The following is a 19,674-nucleotide window of genomic DNA, read 5'->3' as shown; positions in this document are numbered from 1 at the left end:
TAATCGGCACGGTAGAGTGCTGTATATGTAGACCAACAGGAGAAATTCCCAGGGGCACAAATAGCATTCATATTGCACACCAGTGAAAGCCAAAGCTTTATCCAGCGAGGGGGCATTCAGTGCAATTCTTCAGAATTCTGAGAGTGTTTGTGTAGCTGGCAAGTTTTTCATTGAATTGAGTGCATCATTGTATACATCTGATGTGCTTTTGTTGTGGATTTAAACTGATGGATAAAGTTTCTAATTATTATACTTCAATATATTTTCTTTTTCCAGTGTCTTAATTTGTCTGAGATAAAACTACAAAGAATTTTTATTAACATATATAGTCTAATAAATTTCATCACTGAAACATGATTAAAGAAATGAAAATTTTGTTAATAAAAGTAATAACTTAGAGGAATCATTCTTTGTGTATTATGAGGTGATCAAATACGATCGGATGTGATCAAATTTATCAGAATTCTTTGGGCTTTATTAAATTTGATCACCTCATGATGCTTAAAGAATTATGATTCTTAATATAATTCCTTAAACAAGTTAATAATGAATTCATTTGTTTGTGATTTGAAATCAATCTGTGTTGTGTATGATGATGCAATTATACATTAATCTGTTTAATTTACATGTGTTTTTTAGATTATGGAATGTCTTGAAAAGAAGAAAATGTTGTTGATATCATCTTTATCTGCAAATTGATTTCTAATCATAACAATATCAAACATTGCAAATTTAAAGGTAAAATCACAAAAATAATCTGAATTTTAGGTTAATTTACAGTTCATGCACATATTTTGTCACACATAATTTAACTATGTAGGTCCTGCATACATGCATGCACATTTTAGTTTCAATACCTGTCAATGCCTTGAAGTTTGATGCTTGAGATACTCTTCTAGATCTGTCAGAATAATTACTTCCTGATTATGTAAAGGTGGAATACTGCCTAATTTAGCTTAATAATACATTTACCGGAATATAAAGTATAATAGAACATTACTGAAAGGGAACTAGACCTCATTTAATGCCCATGGACCAAGCTTGTAATGTATGCAAAAATGAAATAGTCAAACAGCCTGTGGTAATTTGTTGGCCAAAAACAGATGAAATGATTACATGTATTGTCATGATTGTAGGCCATATATGCCATATATGCCAATTTAAAGTTGGAATTAATTACGGTATAAATTACGGTGTATTATTTTTTGAAGCTTTTCATATTAAATGAAATAATGAAATAACCAAGTGAATTGTAAGATATACACAGCTATTGTGTAAATAATTTGGAGGGAATGCTATGTGAATTCAGTTTTTGTGAAAATTGCCTGAACTTTTGATCTCACCCCTAGTATGGAAGTAAATGTATTTTATGACCTCCATTTTGGAGTTTGATGGGGAATAAGGACCCAAGATGTTGGTGATAGTCCCTGCGACCCTGATTATATTTACACGGGTCATGATGACAGTATAGAAATTGTTTCACATAGATCATATAGATGATTCTCAGAGAGCGTAAACAGATATTCTGTGTGATGTCCTGTGATCTGGAAACCAGAGCACATCAATATTTTATGTACTATCTTTATTGATTTCATTTTCATATATCTTAAATTGTTTGAGTGTGCAGTTTACAAAAGTTATTATTTGGAAATTCTGATAGGATACTTTTACATATGTCTGGCTATAAATTGGTTTTAAATGAATTATTTCACCACACAGAAGAGTTGAATTGCAGGGGGAATTCTGTTTTCGTTATGGTAAAAAATAGAGTGCCCTCTAGCTTAGGAAACCACAATCTGTATATATATATATTCGTAATTTGGAAAACCCCAGAAGTATTCTGTGTTATGTCAACAATTAAATTTGTAACGATTACTCTTCGCAATGGTATTTTCCTAAACCAGCTTGAAGTTTTCTATATATGTTGTAGGCTATATATCAGAACATTAAATTGTTTGCCGCAAACTGTTGCAAGCAACTATCTTGATTTACAATTCAATCCCTAATGCTTTTTTATCAATTAAGATTTAAAAATTATTCATTTGTGATTTTGTGTTGATTGCATGAACATTGTACTATAATTATGATACAAAATATGTATCAGAAGTATTAATAAATTTAAATAAATCTACTTCATAATTATAAGTGCAGGTTTATATTGTGTTAAAGTTAACTTTAGGTATGGCAAATGGTATTCTCACGTGCAGTCATTATTGAAAAAAACATCAATTGACCATCATTTTTGGAGGGGGAGGGGGGGGGGGGTTAATCAGATTAGGGGGATGTGCTGATGATGTCCAGTAATAATACCTAAACCAAGCAAATATTATTAATTTTACACAATCTTTAATGGTATCGAGACTCACCTTCAAAATTTATACTGTAAGCAGTCAGGATATGAATCACTGGAACCTTATAGTTCATTGGTTCAGTTTTTTTAATAATTAAAAAAAAAGGGCATGCCGCCATAGTTAGCAGACAGGGAGTTCAATAGACTGTTGTTTGGAATCTGTACAAACAGCTCATTCATTGCTGAATGAATATTTGATGAAACGATCCCCAGAGTTACACAAAAGGATGGAAAATATATCAAAGAGGTAGCAGGCAAACTTATACTAAAGGTAATATATACACTGTAGCAAGATACTGAGAGCAGTCTTACTCAGGGAAATACTGGTAGCTGAGAATGAATACGAGCAAGGATGATTTTAGTGTGACGCTTTAGTCCATAGATGCTGGGAAGTGTCAAGAAGTAATCTACATTTGACGAACATTAAGGACTAGCATTGACCATTTAGAACAGTTACCATGGTTACTGTGATTATATAGAAAAATTAAAGCCAAGAAAAGGGAGATAAATCTCAATTTCTTAAGGATTAAGGGACATAACTCTTAATATTTGCCTTGGACAGTAATATTTGCTGAAGTGGGAGTGAAAATTGGTCTTCTGCAATTTATTCTTTAGTTCTGGAGTAGAGGGTTAATTTTGTTCTTTCTTCAGGAAGAGAAATGAGTTGAAAAGTATTGCACTGGCATATACAATTCAATTATGGATGAATTATTTGTCTAAGATCAAAGGTCTCAGAAGACAGACAGATCACCATCCTAGAACATTACTAGATAATTGAAAAGTTAACTTGAAGAGTGCTTTTCTGAAACTGTTGAATCTAATGCTTATAATTTTTTTAATTTTTAAACAACTTCATCTTTTTATTATGATTTCAATTTTGTTCATTCAAGTTTACAGAATTGATGTAATTTTACAATTGTCAAGGCTTTCTGTCTTGGAAATGATTTTTTTTTTAATTGAAGTTTAAAACGAAAGATGTTTCAATGCAGAAAGAAAAATACACGTAGTCATTGGGAAAGTTCTTTGTAATAATAAAATTAATGGTGCTCTAAAGTTAAACAGTTTTACAACTGTAATATTGTTATCTCCAATTGAGTGGTAATTTTTTTTTGCAATACGAACAAGGAACTATCTGCAAGTAATAAAACACCCCTTGGGAATATGAAATTGCGACTCATTTCGACCCAGAAAAAAACATGATATATGGATTCATGTTGATTTCTCCTTATTGGAGCAGGCAGATTCTGATACCTGTGAAACATTTATAGCTTGTTGATTGCCTCACCTTGTACATGTTGGAAACAAGCGGACATTATTGAATAGCAGCCAGACCTCCAGCACTAAAACCCTCTAATGGATTAATTGACGATTTGGGCTCTCGGTGATTGGGCTCATCCGCAGGCTTCTCAGGTTATAAGTGCATTATGGGAAAAAATTTGATACAGCACTAATTATGATTTTTTGAGTTCTGATTGTTGGGAAGACGTTTTGTGGAAATTGATGGACTAGGACGGAATACAAAATCGTAATCCTTGTTTGTTGTGAAGCTTTGAATCAGGCTAATGATAAAACTAAAAGAAAAAGGATCGATTTACTAATCTGGATTAAAATTTTATTTGGATTCTGATTTTTCAAAAGTTTTGGACTTATGTGATAACAGAACTATCATAGTAATCAAGGTATTGGATCGTCTGGCAAAAATTAATTTCCATTCTAAAGATCTGTAGTTTCAAAGTGGATCAGTGATCGGATATTATTCTAAAAAGGTTGGGAAATTGATTATTGTTAAGTATATAGTTTTTTTTCTTCCTTTTTTTTGGTCTATTGACTGTTGGAAGTTGGAGATAAGGTTAATAGTTGATTATTGCTTAAATTCTGCGTCGTCTGCTAAAATCGGATCAGGCGTGACTACGGAGGCCAAAACTTTGTGAAAAATGAATTATTTATCACTGAGATCAACACAGCATTAACAGTACTCGGTGATAAAGATCACAATGCGAGTTTTGATAAGGCCAGCACTCATATTTTTCTATGTGATCCATTAAACTGTGAAGATTTCATCGGGATCAGTGACCTTATAGTGACTAAAGGTCAACAACATCTATCATTTATAACTGAATAAAAATATTACGCCAAAGGCTTCGGAAGTAAAATACAAAATATGATGTTAAATTCGACCCCCTTCAGTGAGGCGGGGGCCAGTGCTGATGCACTCTCCAGAACTCAAATGCCGATTGAAGTAAAAAAATTCAACCACCAATCATGTAAGTATTTATGAAACAATTATAATTTATTGACCTCTGTGACAATTTTTTTTATTGCATGCACAGGTTATTACGTATGCTCAGAAATTAATTATTTTAATGACTTCTGTGACAAATTTTTTTTTTATTGCATGCACATGTATACTCAGAAATTGAATTAAAATTGAAATTGATTCAAAACTGGGTGAGACAAACTGTATTAATAATTGATATTGACAGTAGTTTTTTGTTTCTTGCATTGATTTAGAAGTTTTTTTTTGTTGGGTCGTATACCCATGAAGCCTTAGCCATTAGATCTTGCAGGGTTACACATACTAGGCTTTATACATGTACAGTTTCTTGCCTTAATTCATGTAGTTTACATTTATTTATTAAATCAAATAAAAACATAGCCCAGGATTGAAAGTGCTTCTTACCTGTTAAGATGGAAACCAAAGTAATTAAATTATGAGGCACGTTAAATGTTTACGGAGAATCACAACTCACTTTAGTTATTGTTGACTACATATTAACTTTTTATTGTAACCGCAATTAATGCAAGTAAATCACACTGGAATCCTGGGTAATCATGCATGTGTAAACTGTAAAGATTAGAGGTTTTTTTGTTTCGTTTGAAACAGTGATAGATGAATTGATGGAAGCAGTTATGTGAAACATAACTATTGCCAAGTTATCTTTCCCCTGAGATTGTAGACTGGGATAATATTGTGAAATTAAAAGATTTCATTCTCATGTTTTGCAGAAATTTAAAGTTTCAACTGTGTACTTTTTAGTTCCATGCAGTACATAAAAAACAACAGAATTGGAGATCCCTCTGTCAGATTTTGGTTTCAACTGGTATTAATTAATGTACTAGTATACTGCAATAATTGTGGCCATCTTAAATCTCTTTGCCAGAATAAAGAATTTGTTTGAAATTCATTGTTTTATGCATTATAATTTGACAATTTGGGCAATATTTGCATGACCACAAAAATAATTATAACCATGCATAAATGATATACTAGGTACATGTTAATGTCAAAAGAAACAAAAATGTCATATTAAGCATTTTTCTGCAAGGAGAATCAAACATATACATGTATATTCCAAACTTAATGCTGGATCTGCATCTTTACTGTAAAACCAGTATATTCTACCTGTTTCATGGTTTGCACAGTGCACGCTCGAGCTTGCTGTTCACTCACGGTTCAAGTGGGAAAGTAGAACGTTTCAGGGACTAGCTGTAAGATTGTGGTGCATCATGTATTATGACTGTCATTGCATGGCTATAAAGAAAAGGTCATAATGTTTTGGCAAATCAAAAATGAATGAGACTGAGTGTACATTTTTTTCACTAAATTTTTTAAGCTTTTTTTGTTTAAAATTGATGCCTTATATGCGGGGATCAAAGGGGAGGGGGGGGGGGGATGAAACCAAATGGTTTCCTTTTCTAAACATTCCTATGATGCATTTTTTGTGTTCCCATAAAGAAATTATTTTCATAATTACTTTGAATATTTCTAATTTCGAAAGGAGACCGATTCTGCTGGTGTAAATAGGTGAAAGTCCATAACTTTCTAAGACATGCAATAAGTTTGTATGGAAAATTATTCAGTACTGTGTAACAGCCAAAATATCAGACCATGCAGCTTTGATATTGGATATGCACATTACAGTATATAATGGATGCACTTTTAGGAACATGCTTTTGTTTTATGATGTTATCATGTGTGCAGTTTGTAAAGAAAATGTCAAATCTATATATGAATGATTTAGAAGACGCAGGTGCTAATAAACGTCTCTAATGACCAGCTCGCTGAATTGTTTCTTGTTATAGCTTTCAAATTATGTGATTTTGTGGTTTTTGAGGAGAAGTATTACATTACTACAAGGCAGCATTATTAGGTAGTCTGTTCTATATATGGGTCTGGAGAGGCATAAAGTGGTTGGGGGTGAGAGAAATTAGAGTACAGTCTGAGGGGTCCTTAAAGTAAGGATTAGTCTCTAGCAAAAGTTCATTAATTTCCTATTTGTGTGCTCCGTAAAATTCCATATCTATTGTAGTTAAAAATAGTTTTATATGAGGATAGTAAATTATGGTGTCCAAATAAGGCCATTGTAAAAGCCAGATAGTGCATATATGTATGTATTTCTCCATCACTATGTGTCAGCATCGAGATCATGTGAGATTACAAAGCTATTCCCAAAATTCATAAGCCAAATAGTGCATTTATATATATATATATATATATATATATATATATATATATATATATATATATATATATATATATATATGTATACATGCATGCAATAAGTTTCTCATGCAATTTAGAGAGACCACATGGAGACAAAGGGTACGTAATGAAACTGAGTCTAGCTGCTGTAAGCATGACTTCATCATTAGCTTGTTTGTTTATATAATAACCCAGTTTTACTGTATCTCATGATTCATACTGATATGTATCTATTTGATATAATCTCAACCACATAAAAGGGAGCATTATGTTGGACAAACTCATGAAATTCAATGATTCACAGTAAGCTAAGGTTCAGAGGAAAGCTAACTGCATGTCCCTATAGAAATCAGTGTGGAGGGCTGATCATTAACTGTGCCTCAACAGTATCAAAACCAATCTTTATATGTATTAACTAGACGTATGAAAAATAAAACATACAACATTTAAATTCATTATGTAATTGATCTTTGATGTTGATGGTTGGTGTATAATGGTAATAGAGCCAATGTTGTTATGATTGCAGGTTTGCATCCATGAGCTGCGCGCTGACATTTTATATACCTGATTTGGGTCTGATAAAGGGACCCTCGATATTGGAAAACGAATCAAACTTTTACCCAATTTTCTATAGTCAAAAAGATCCCATCTTTGATACATAAACGAAAGGGAACTTAAGTTGACATTTGATCTGGAATTCATTTTTTTCATTTCTACGAATTAATGGACAATTATTTTAAACCAATCTAATTGAAATTAGACTGGTAAAATCGCCCCTTTAGTTGATACGTTAATACAAGATCTAATAACATCCTGTATGGGGTCGCCTCAGAGCACCTGTAAATTTTACTTAATATATACGTACAGCTACTAGTAAATGATGGCATACCTGTTAACCCTCCCGCATTGCGCGGGAGACTCCCGCAAAACGGCCTAAAAAACTAAGATCTCCCGCATCCAACCTATCTCCCGCACGGGAGACAAATTTCTCCCGCAATCGTATTTTTCTTCCCCATACCCCCCCCCCCCCCCCTCAAACATCTGAATCTTTACATGCAAATTTCAACAACCACTGCAGGTTTTTCTCTGATTTTGAGCTCAAAAAGCTGCTGTGTAGCTTGAATATATCAAAATCCATCCAAATACTGTCTACCTTGATCATAGTATGAGATGTTATAGTCCAGTTTACTTTTTACGATTACTTCCGGTTTTAAATCAGTTACGTATTTAGTTATGCATAGGCCTTGTAACCAAAGAAAACAATACACAGCCAGTGGTACAATTGTCACTTAACTGGTGCACAGGTAAAGCACCCAAGCCACGTGCAGTGAATCGTGACTAATTCTGTCTCGCCAGCACGGTCGGTAAAAATCAAAGTGAGTTTGGAACACTAAGTGTTTATACAAGCTACCGATAAAAAAAGCATGTCACAAGAGTTTTGAAAGTTTATAGTACCGGTACTATGAATTACAGGGATGCTATAGATATTACAACAGAGATAAGCATGCAGTGATGGTCCAATACTGAACAATAAGAAGACTTAATATAAAAAGTGGCACTATTGACTTCTTGTATTGTACCATGCAAACAAAATAATAGTTTTCTGAACATGTAGAGCAACACAAGTTGTAATTGCACACTGGTAGTCATAGAAATAAGAAAATTTGAAATGATTGCAAATGCATTAATTACAATTGAAAAATAAGGTATCTAACAGTATTTTTAATATATATTTGCATTTCACATGAAAAAACGTCGTTTACGCAGAATCTCCCCCTTAGCCAAGTTGGTAAGGGGGAGATTCTCCCACATAGCAGCTTTGAAAGGTTAACAGGTATGTGATGGATATCTCTGAGACACTCTGCATAAGCATAGCCAAGTACTTGATATACAGTTTTGCAATATATCCATTTTTCAGGAAAATATCAATGTCTGATGAATAATTTAGAGGCTGCAGGTGCCAAAGGATGTCTCTAATGACCAAGCTGCTATATATTTCTTGTTGCTTTTACATTGTGTGATTTTGTGGTTACAGGCAGAAGTATTACATTTACCAGAAGACAGCATTATTAGGTAATTTGTTCTATAAATGGGTCTGAAGAGGCATAAAATAGTTGGGGGTGTTAGAAATTAGCAAAAAACTGATGGGTCATTTGTAAGGATTATAGTTTCCATTTGACATGTCATTTAGTGCACCTTATACACATGTACTAAATTTCCGTAAATATATTGTGTTTTTGATTTCTTTATATATGGAAAACATTTTTAAAAAATTATATTACTGCAATACATTGCATGCTCGCAGAAGGTCCCATTGTATGTCGCAGACCTGATAATCAATGATTGACAGCAATATTGTTAGAGTTCATGCCGTGTAATGTTGATATCGCGTTGCATGATTTCCCAAGTATTTCATTCTGCATGAAATTTTAATGTAAAAAATTTAACTGACTCATCCCCCACAGTTTATTTAATCCTTATAAATATATTACTTAACAGAATTATGAAACTTATTACTGTGGTTTCATTAATATTCAAGGGCATCAATTTTCGTGGATAAAGTGAAAATCACAATTTCAAGGATACGTAAATTCGTGGCCAATGACCCTATCAATACAAAATGGTAATAAAAATTGCACTTCAATGAACATTTGAATTTCGTGGATCAACTAAACAACGAAATCCACAAAAATTGGTATAAAACGAATATTGATGAAACCACAGTAAGTATTTTATATTAAGATCATTGGTGTTTTATAGTGGTATAGGACACTTTAAGATTTCAGTGTTAATCCTTAAAAATTGTTTTGCGTGGAGTAAAAAACAATGAAAACCTGCATGCATTTCAAAGTAATGAAATAAATCACAAATACTTATAGCTAGTGTTATATTATGCAAATTCTATTGTTTCTAAGTGAATGTTTGGGAAGCCCCATGCATGTAAATTTTAGCAATATCTGGACCTTTTTTTTAAACATTTTCCCTGCAAGATTCGGTAGAATTATGGTCCGTCTCCGGGGAAGCCCCTTGATTATAGTAATCAGATCACATCACTTGTCCGGGGCATATTTTCTCTTCCTTTGGCTCAATCTGGTTCAATTTTTACTTCATTCACTGATTACATTTGGCTTAAGGACGTTTTAAGGTCAGACGACACGTTCCTCAATTTTAGATAACTTTTTCCAGGAATTTGTTAATGGTTTACTACTACTTTGACAAGCTTTCTTGCAAAAAAAAATACCTTACCAGGCATTTCTGCAAAATACTCTAGTATGCAATTTCCTATATAATCTTCTTGAAAATACACTTGAACTGCTGATATAAAATAAATACATCTACAGCACAGCGAAATTCACTAAATTAGAACTATATCTCTGCCGGGGCGGGGATTTGAACTCACGCTCTCTAGAACCTACGCTTCTGGCAGTGAGCGGTCACGGTTCTAACCACTAGACCATGTACACATATAACCAAATTCAAGTAAATTTTGATCATTTTTAATAAAAGTAATTATAAAATTAATATTTTTTATTGGAACTCTTTATTACGAGGAGATACAAAAAAGATTCTCGAGGAATGTGTCGTCTGACCTTAAAGTATAAACTTGAAGTAATTTTATGGATATAAGGCCAAGGTCAAAGTCAAAGCAGGATTATGTGAAAAATCCTTGCTCTGATCATATATTCTCCCCTATCTCTCCTTGTATTGCTTGTCCTTCACCCAGAAATTGCATTTTGTTAAAGGTTGTGTCATTGAACAATATTTTTAGGTCAATAGTTAAGGTTTTATCAGACTTCAATTTCATTATAAAATCCTGATCTGGACCCATGATTTTTCCTGTTACCTCCTGCTCATTTATTTAACCAAAAAAATTAGAGTGCTTTTGGGTTAAAAGTATGCCGTGACCTTGAACCATGTTTCTAGGTCAGATGTAAAGGTCATAGCAGAACTCTTTTGAAATGCAGTTGTGGACCAATTAATCTTTCTCTTGCATATACATTAAATTAAAAGAAAGTCTTTGGAAAGTAAGGAGTTTGCAGTGACCTTAAATTAAAGTTCTGTGTGAAATTCAAACTTTCTAATTCAGATGTTAAGGTCAAAGCTAAGTCCTTTTAAAGGCTTTTCATCCTGTATTGTCTTTTATTGCTAAATTGAGTTTTTAGGGTGAGCTTCTGTCTGTCTGTCTGTCCATCCGTCAATCCATCTGTCCATAAACTTTTCACATTTTCAACATCTTCTCAAGAACTATTGGGCCAATTTCAACCAAACTTGGCACAAATCATCCTTAGGGAATGGGGATTCAAAGTTGTGAAAATAAAGGGCCACACCCTTTTTCAAGGGGAGATAATTAAAAATTAATGAAAAATTTTGAGAAATTTTCAAAAATCTTTTTCTCAAGAACCATTAAGCCAGGAAAGCTGAAACTTGTGTGGAAGTATCCTCAGGTAGTGTAGATTCAAAGTTGAGAAAATCATGACCCTCAGGGGTAGGGTGGGGCCACAATGGGGGTCGAAGTTTTACATTGGAATATATAGAGTAAATCTTTAAAAATCTTCTTCTCAGAAACTAATCAGCCAGGAAAGCTGAAACTTGTGTGAAAGTATCCTCAGGTAGTGTTGATTCAAAGTTGTAAAAATCATGATCCCCAGGGGTAGGGTGGGGTCACAATGCCGGGGTCAAAGTTTAACAAAGGAATATATAGAGTAAATCTTTAAAAATCTTCTTCTCGGAAACTAATCAGCTAGGAAAGCTGAAACTTGTGTGGAAGCATCCTCAGGTAGTGTAGATTTAAAGTATAGAAAATTGTGACCCCCGGGGGTAAGGTGGGGCCACAATGGGGAGGGGGGGGGGGTCAAAGTTTTACATACTTCAAAGTTTATCAAAGGAATATATAGAGTAAATCTTTAAAAATCTTCTTCTCAGAAGCTAATCAGCCAGGAAAGCTGAAACTTGTGTGGAAGCATACTCAGGTAGTGTAGATTCAAAGTTGTGAAAATAATGACACCCCTGGGAGTAGGGTGGGGCCACAATGAGGAGGGGTGGGGGTTGAAGTTTTACATAGGAATATGTAGAGTAAATCTTTAAAAATCTTCTTTTCAGAAACTAATCAGCCAGATGATTCTTTATAATTGTTAAGACTTTGGCCCCAGGACAATTCTACGGCCTTACAAGAAGGTTCAGAGTCTGATGTAGGTTTATATCCCATATATAAACAATTGTTAAGGATCTTTTTGAGAACTGCAATACTCAAAATGTGATATGACTATAAAATCATCCTGTTAGAAAAGGGACTAATGATTATAAACATAAGAATATTCAGGAGGAAAAATGGATTTTATTTATACAGGATGTACATGTATTATTGTACATTGTCCAGATAGTTTGTATTGTGACTCCAATAAGCTGATTTTATCATACCTATTGTTCCTTAGGTGAGCGATGTGGCCCATGGGCCTCTTGTTTAATGGTCATCATCTCAATGATGTCTAGTGTGAAGTTGATTATTTTTTGTAAAATCTCATGTTGAATAAAGAAAGTAACACTTATTTTTGAATCATAATTACATCTCAATTTGTTGTTTCGATCCAACATGTACATATTGGATTATAGTCATTACAAAATGTGACCAAAAGGTTTGCGGATAAGAATTATATATATTGACAACAATAAGGACCCTCTGCTTGATGTTTCAAATTGTTCAGCTAGAGAGTGTATATATATAATAGTTAGAATCTCTAAATGCTGAATCTCACTAGCTTACATCATTTAATAATTAATTGTATTTTCATAGGAGTATTAGTCCTTATTTAAGCCCTGATGATTCTGAAATTGCAAAAACAATTCAACCCTCATGGAATATTAACTGTTAATAGATTATTAAGCTACAGCAGACTTGAGTGACTGACATTTTACAATTCAAATTATCCGACATGATTTCTGACACCCATATTATATTTCACCAGGATAGGTTCTTGACAGAAAAAAGGTATGAAATTTTTTCCTTTCATTATTGTATTCAGAGAATATTTATTTACATTCTGCATTTTATGTGATAGTGCATGCACCAAGTCTCATTGACAAGTAAATCATATAAATGTACCTAATATACTTGTACTTCTAGATTTTTAAAATCCTTTAAATTGCGATGATGAATTGGTTGGGTGAATAATATGTAAATACTTTACAAGTGTGTGAATTATTCTTATATAACATAACCCACCATGCATCTGCTGTGAGATCGAGTCGGTTGTTGACAGATTGTTTTCTGAAACTCTTGAGTAAGTTTAACTTTAAATCTAATGCATCATTTCCTTCATAGTCTTGTGTGTGTGCATATCAGCATATAAGTCTGAGTGTGTTATACATTATGCATGTACAAATGATACAACTGTATTGACCTATTATGAGATTTTATTCAGGCTTTAAACCGATGAAGCCATCACTGTATCTGTAATGATGGAACCACAGGTCATTGGTGTTTTTGTTGATGATTATCTGTTCTGTTATTATGACCCCCCCCCATTCCCCCCCCCCTTTTGCCTTTTGAAGAGGGTAGCTAGGGCATATTGCTTTGCTGCTGTCAGTGTCTTTCAGTCGTTCCTTAGTTTCTGTTCATTTTCTTCACAGAGGTTGCACCTACCAGAAATGAAATTTGGTATACAGATTTATCATATAGGTATTTAGGGGAAGTTTGATTTCGAGTATGATCGAAAAATTGTTGACAAAATTATGTCGTTAATTTAAACTTTGAAAAATCCAATTATTTGCAGTTTCTGTTCATTTTCTTCATGGAATGGTTGCACCTATTGAAATAAAATTTGGTATACAGATTTATCATTTGAATTAATCTAGGTCAAGTTTGATTTTGGGTATGATCGATCAATTTTTGACAGAGTTATAATTATGCCCCTTGTTCATTTTCTTCTCGGAAGTCTTCAGTGGAGGGGAACATAAGTGTTTCACAAACATCTTTTGTTTAGTCATTGTAAGATTATTTGAATGTTTGTTTGAGCCAAATTCAAATGGTGTATGACATTTTCAGATACTCAGGTGACAAGATTCCAGTCCAGCCTAATATTCAGTATTTTGAAACATTTGTTACAAGACTATTTGCATTTGGTTAATTGATGAATTTTAAAATTATGTCTTTATGTTTATTAGAGAAATCAAATTTAAAAAATTTGAAGAATTTCAAAGGTATCATTTAAAGGCTCTAAGTATCTCAACCTGTACCTATTGTAATGTGTCACAATTAATACAGTGATAAGTCAGTTTGTGCATATACAGTCACTGCATTATTATAGCAGCTGCTAAATGTAATAATGAATGTACATGTAGAAAATATCAATTTAAAAAGTAAAAATTCTTTAAAATATCAAATGTTTTCAATTGTATTATTTCATGATCATGAGATGAAATTTTCATGTTTTATGGGCTAGTCCTGTAGTACATGTATTAAAGACATTCTATAATCACATTGACCTTGACCTTGACCGTGGCCATATATTATAGAGTTCTAACATTTTTTTCATAACTGAGTAACACCTAATTACGCCATTCGACACAGTGCAAAATGAATTATTTTTTCATATTGATGGCATTGATCAATAAATCAGCGAATTGCAACTTTAGACACATGTATTACAAAATTATGAGTTTTTGATAATACTAATCATGCTAATTAATGGTACGTCTTGTTTATAATTAATTTAGGCTTCATTAGAATTGTATACTGATTGCCAGGTGGTTCCTTTTGAATCTACATCATAACCATGCATGACCTATGTAATAATTGTGATAGACCGACAGCGGCTTCAGGTTAAGTAATATATGGTTCAGAGTCTGAATTTGTTTGTTGATGATGTACATCTTAATTAATCCCAGAAGGATAACTTTAATAAAGACTGCCTCCACTGATGTTAGATTGCTGTAGACTACTCCTCCCTGATTACACAGGGAATACTTACTAGGTTAGTATATAGTTACTGTACCCCAAAGGTCTTTGCAAAGAACATTGATTTCCTCTGGAGAATTTTTTGTACTTTTCTTAGAGACTGCGTTTCTCCTTCCTTGCCCATATGTATATTAAAGACTGCTTATTAATGAAATTTCTAATTGATGGTAAATTCTCACATCATAATTGACATAAGATATTTGCCTTGATTAATTTTTTGTCTGTTGAATTTTCTTGAGGGGATTCTCAACATATATCATAATATGAAATACAAATGTAGGGGCCAGTTTTCTTTGAGAACTTTAGTAAGTCAGGGAAGCTAGTCTGATTTTGAAATTATATTTGTGCAGGAGATTTTTCCAACTGGATCTTCAGTCATATCAAAGATTTAAAGTATTTTAAGGATCAAATATAATATTCTGATTTCAAAAATATATACAAGCAGGACATATTAATATGTATACTTAAAAAAAAAAAGTCATGTAGTCGTCTTGAAGATTAAATTTAACAGTAAAGGTCTTATTGGATTTACAAATGTGAGTTTTCAAGGATGGTAAATATCATGTGATAAGGCCTTAATTAGTAATCCGTCTGGCGCAGAATTAAAACAACCAAATACCATCAACAATTAACACAGTTGTGTATTGACATTGTGGAGTCTGGTGTGATTTAAAGAAGGTAAATTTTAGCTTAAATTGAATGCTTTTAACTTAACTTTAATGCGCAGTTCATTTTATTGTGCAGACATGTTTAAAAAAATTGAATTCTTAGATAGTTTGGTTTGACTGTCTTATACATGTAATACCTGCATGACTTTAATTGATTCCACAATATTCACTTTCCTCATCATTTTAGTGACATGATGGAAAGTGTTATAAAATTGAGAGCTTTTAAAGTATTTGATATGATGGATATTCTGCCAATATAAAGCGGCATTTGCATAGATGAATTAATGAAAAAAATAATACAGGTGACACTCGATGGCTCGAACTTCGATCTCTCGAAGTTCTTGATCTCTCGAAGTAAACTCAGGGTCCCAATTTTTTTCTCTATTTAACTAAGCAAATTTACTCTTGATCTCTCGAACTCTGAACCCTCGAAGTTCTTGATCTCTCGAAGTAAAACCTGGGTCCCGTTATACATATTTCATTGTTTTTCACTCTTGATAACTCGAAGTGATTGCTGTGTACACACGTGGCCGATCAAGCGTATAATTATAACTCCGCGTGGACCTTACCTGGACGGTTGAGTGAACTCCTGGGGGCTAGCTTGGTAGTGTTAATTGGTTGATTACGTAAATGACACTACCCATAGCTTTCTTCAAAGGGTAGATAAGTAATTTGTAAGTGATCTATTAATTTCAACAACTTGTGAATGTTACGGAAAATGCTCTTTATTTAAAATATTCTAACGTAATGATTAGGAAAACATAATATGCTTAAAAGTTTTTAACGAGAAAAAATACACTTTATAACCACACAAGTAAGTTCTGTATTGTTTAAATTGAAGTAATGTAGCAGAAAATACGACTGAAATCATGTCAGACTATCCTTCCATGTTATAAATAAAAATTTCCGGCTACTATAATTTTAGAACCAAAATGACCGGAACAAAAATTTCCGGATTTTTTTAAAACTTTCGATCTCTCGAACTCTTGATCTCTCGAAGTATAATCATGGTCCCCCGAAGTTCGAGTTATCGAGATTCACCTGTATTTCATTTTGAAGAGCATGTACAGTCAAACTTCATTATCTTGAAGTAGCTAGATGGGACTGTTTAAAAAAGTTCAAGATATCTGTGTATTGAAATTGAATTCTATAATAGTTTGGTTTGACTGTCTTATACAATATCTGCATGACTTAATATAACTTAATTTGAAAATGCTCCCTTTCCTCATCATGTCAGTGAAGTGTTGATAAGTTGTATAAAATTGAGAGCTGTAGTAATTGACCTGGATATTCTGCCATATGAGAGGGCATTTGTATGGATGAATTACAGAAAAATAATATTTCATTTGGAAGAACATATACAGTCAAACTTTGTTATCTTGAAGTAGATGAGACTGTTTTAAAAAGTTCAAGATATCTGAGTGTTCGAGATATCAAGGGTGAAATACTTAGAAAACAAGCATTCTGAGAGAATTGCATAAGCAATACACGTCCCCTACCGGTTTGTATTATTCTTTGAAAATTCGAAGCATACATCTATTTCAAAACTATTTTAAACGAGATGTTATATATAATGCTTTTAAAAAATAATCAGAGATAAAAGAACAAAGGAAATTTAAAGTACATACTATTAGTTGATATAGAAAATTAAATATAAAATGGGTGAAACTGGTAGGGGACTAATAAGTGGTTGGGACTTACAAATCACTTTGACATATCCATTGTATTCGAGGTATCAGTGTTGGAGATTGATTCAACTGTATTTTTCTTACGGAAATGTTCAACTCTGTCCTTTTGAAAATAATGGTCTACTGAATGTTTTCAGAATTGTTTGACCAGTTTGAACTCATACATCATCGTTATATATTCCGATCAGAGTCTCTGATACCGATACATATATAATTGTTTATTTAAATGTAAATGATTTTTAATATCAAATAATATTTTTTCTGGACCACAAAAATCCGTTTTATGTTAAAAATTCAAATAGGAGATACTTTTGACTTTATCATGCTGATCGAGGCTAAAATAAGATTGTTTATTTAGAAATACTTCTCGCTTCTAATCATTGAAATACCCTCGCAGAAATAATTTTATTAGCCAAAATAAAAAACTTTTAATTATGGGGAGATTTTTTTATTTTTTAACAATTTTTAATTATTTAACTCTTAGTTAAGTAGTGTTTTTAAATTCACAGTAGGATATACCATTAAAAGGGATAGAAGTTGAGCAAAGGACTATATATGATATCAGCCTATTAGAATATTGACCCCCCCCCCCCCCCCCCCCTAAAATGAACATCATCAATTTACTGTAATTCTTTGCTTCCTTTGTACAAATTTACAAGATAAGGATGCTTTAAATTTTCATAATTTTTATTTGGATCCAAATTTCGAAATATGACATCAAAAAGTTAACCTTTTCCCACCATTTTCATGTTTAGAGCATAAAACTGCCTTTTTCAAGCAGTTTTTCTTTCAAAAAACAATGAGCTATTGCTTGAACAAGCAAAATATTTTCATCAAAGATGTGTTTTTCCAAGACTTATAAGTGACAAAAAGTTTATTTTTATTAAAAGCCCCTCTCTTTTTGAGATATGAATAATATTAAATTTTGACCCATTTTGTTTGAATTAAAAAAAAAACCCACCACCAGTCTGACATCATATATTGCCAATAAGATATCAAATAAATCAAATAAATAGGTGAAAAACATATATTTACTAACTATTTCATAAAATAACATAAGTAACAATTTTAATGACCTGAAACACTTTATAAAAAATTGCGAATTAATTAAAATACATGTACATGTAATTGGGAGGCAAATTTGACTCGAATCATCTATATTTTGTTAATAATAATTGTTGTTCATTATCGGGACATGATCAATACATGATCAAAATTGATCAGCCTAATTTTTTTTCCTGGTCATTTTAGTTAACACCATTTAATTTATTTTAATATATTTACATTTTCCAGTGTCTTTGCCTGTGATAACACTATGTACCGATTTTGTACTATATAACCCATAATACAAATGACGCCAAATTGAGGCGCCAGTGGGGTTTGCTTATTTATATTTATATATTTAATCATACGATGGCTTAAAATTATATAAATATAAGTAATAAGGAATCATTCTTTGAATACTATGAGGTGATAAATTCGGTCGGGGCTTGATCAAATCAATCATAAAGCCCTTTGGGCTTTATTGGATTTGATTACGCCCCGACAGAAATTATCACCTCATAATACTCAAAGAATGATTCCTTATTCCTTATACAAATGAAATAAAATAATTACATTTAATGCTACAAATCTAACATAGAAACAACTTTTACTCATAAATTGTAAATAGCTTTGAATGCTAAGTGCATCCAGGTCACAGAAGAACAAAATGTGATTTCAGTTTTGTTTGAGTATGTGGCAGTTTTGCCGCCTAGGGTGTTTTGGGGTTTGAAGTTGTGATGATTCTGTGACGGGCGTTCATTGATGGATGGCCCTGGATATAGACTCTAAGGAACCAGGGTAATAGTCCGGTCCATTTGGGGATTCATTAAAACAGCTTGATCGCAGAATGTTTTTCCCCTTCACTCTTTGATTATTGTCACTTAATTAAGCAAGGTTCATTATCAGAATGTGAAAAAATGTATAATTGGAGTCACTATTAATAATAGAAAAAAACCCTCATTTTTTGTTACAGACAGAATCTGGTTAATGAATGGTTAGTGATCAACGTGTTTTTAAATCTGCCTCAATTTTTGTAATTATGAATTTGTTTTTATAAAAACAACACAGTGTTGCTATAAATATCTTAAGTTTAAAATTACACAATTAATATTGTTTTAATTAAAGAACCCTTTATTCTCAATTTCTCACCAAAATTTGTCAATTTTTTTTGGAGGGAAAGGATATATATAGGGTGTCAGAAGCATTTTGCATGACCACATTTCTCTGTTTATCCATTTTCCTTCATTCTGTTCATTGTCATGCAAAAACCAAGTTTAACTCACATTTGCATTGACATGGTAGTCTGGATGTATTAGCTTACCTGAGCTGAAGGTTTAAAATAATTGCTGAATATAAAGAATTGTCTATTATTGAGCAGTTGATATCATGCATTCACATAATTAATTCCTATTCTTATTTTTTTTCTTTCCAAAACTTAACTACAAAAACAAACTAAACTTATTGCACATATAATTACCAGTCCAATA

The 19,674-nt window shown here is 32.6% G+C and overlaps 1 protein-coding gene across 4 annotated transcripts in view; it reads left to right on the top strand.

Moving 5' to 3' along the window:
• The window catches only part of LOC105334956 (synaptotagmin-7), an 83,336-nt gene that overhangs the window by 1,180 nt on the left and 62,482 nt on the right, over positions 1–19,674 (top strand). The window contains exon 1 of one of the 4 annotated variants that reach the window (XM_011438597.4): positions 4,177–4,614. The exons of 1 other annotated variant lie outside the window; for it this stretch is intronic. In XM_011438597.4, coding sequence (XP_011436899.3) covers positions 4,512–4,614 — 103 coding nt within the window. In that variant the 5' untranslated portion in view covers positions 4,177–4,511. Of the gene's footprint in view, positions 1–4,176; positions 4,615–13,050; positions 13,112–19,674 lie in introns of those variants that run through there. 2 more of the 4 variants (XM_034479522.2, XM_034479535.2) reach the window with 2 other exon arrangements.

Source organism: Magallana gigas, chromosome 9, assembly GCF_963853765.1.
Source record: "Magallana gigas chromosome 9, xbMagGiga1.1, whole genome shotgun sequence".
NCBI lineage: Eukaryota > Metazoa > Mollusca > Bivalvia > Ostreida > Ostreidae > Magallana > Magallana gigas.
The sequence above is the reverse complement of the archived record's forward strand: the minus strand, read 5'-3'. Positions and strand labels throughout refer to the sequence as shown.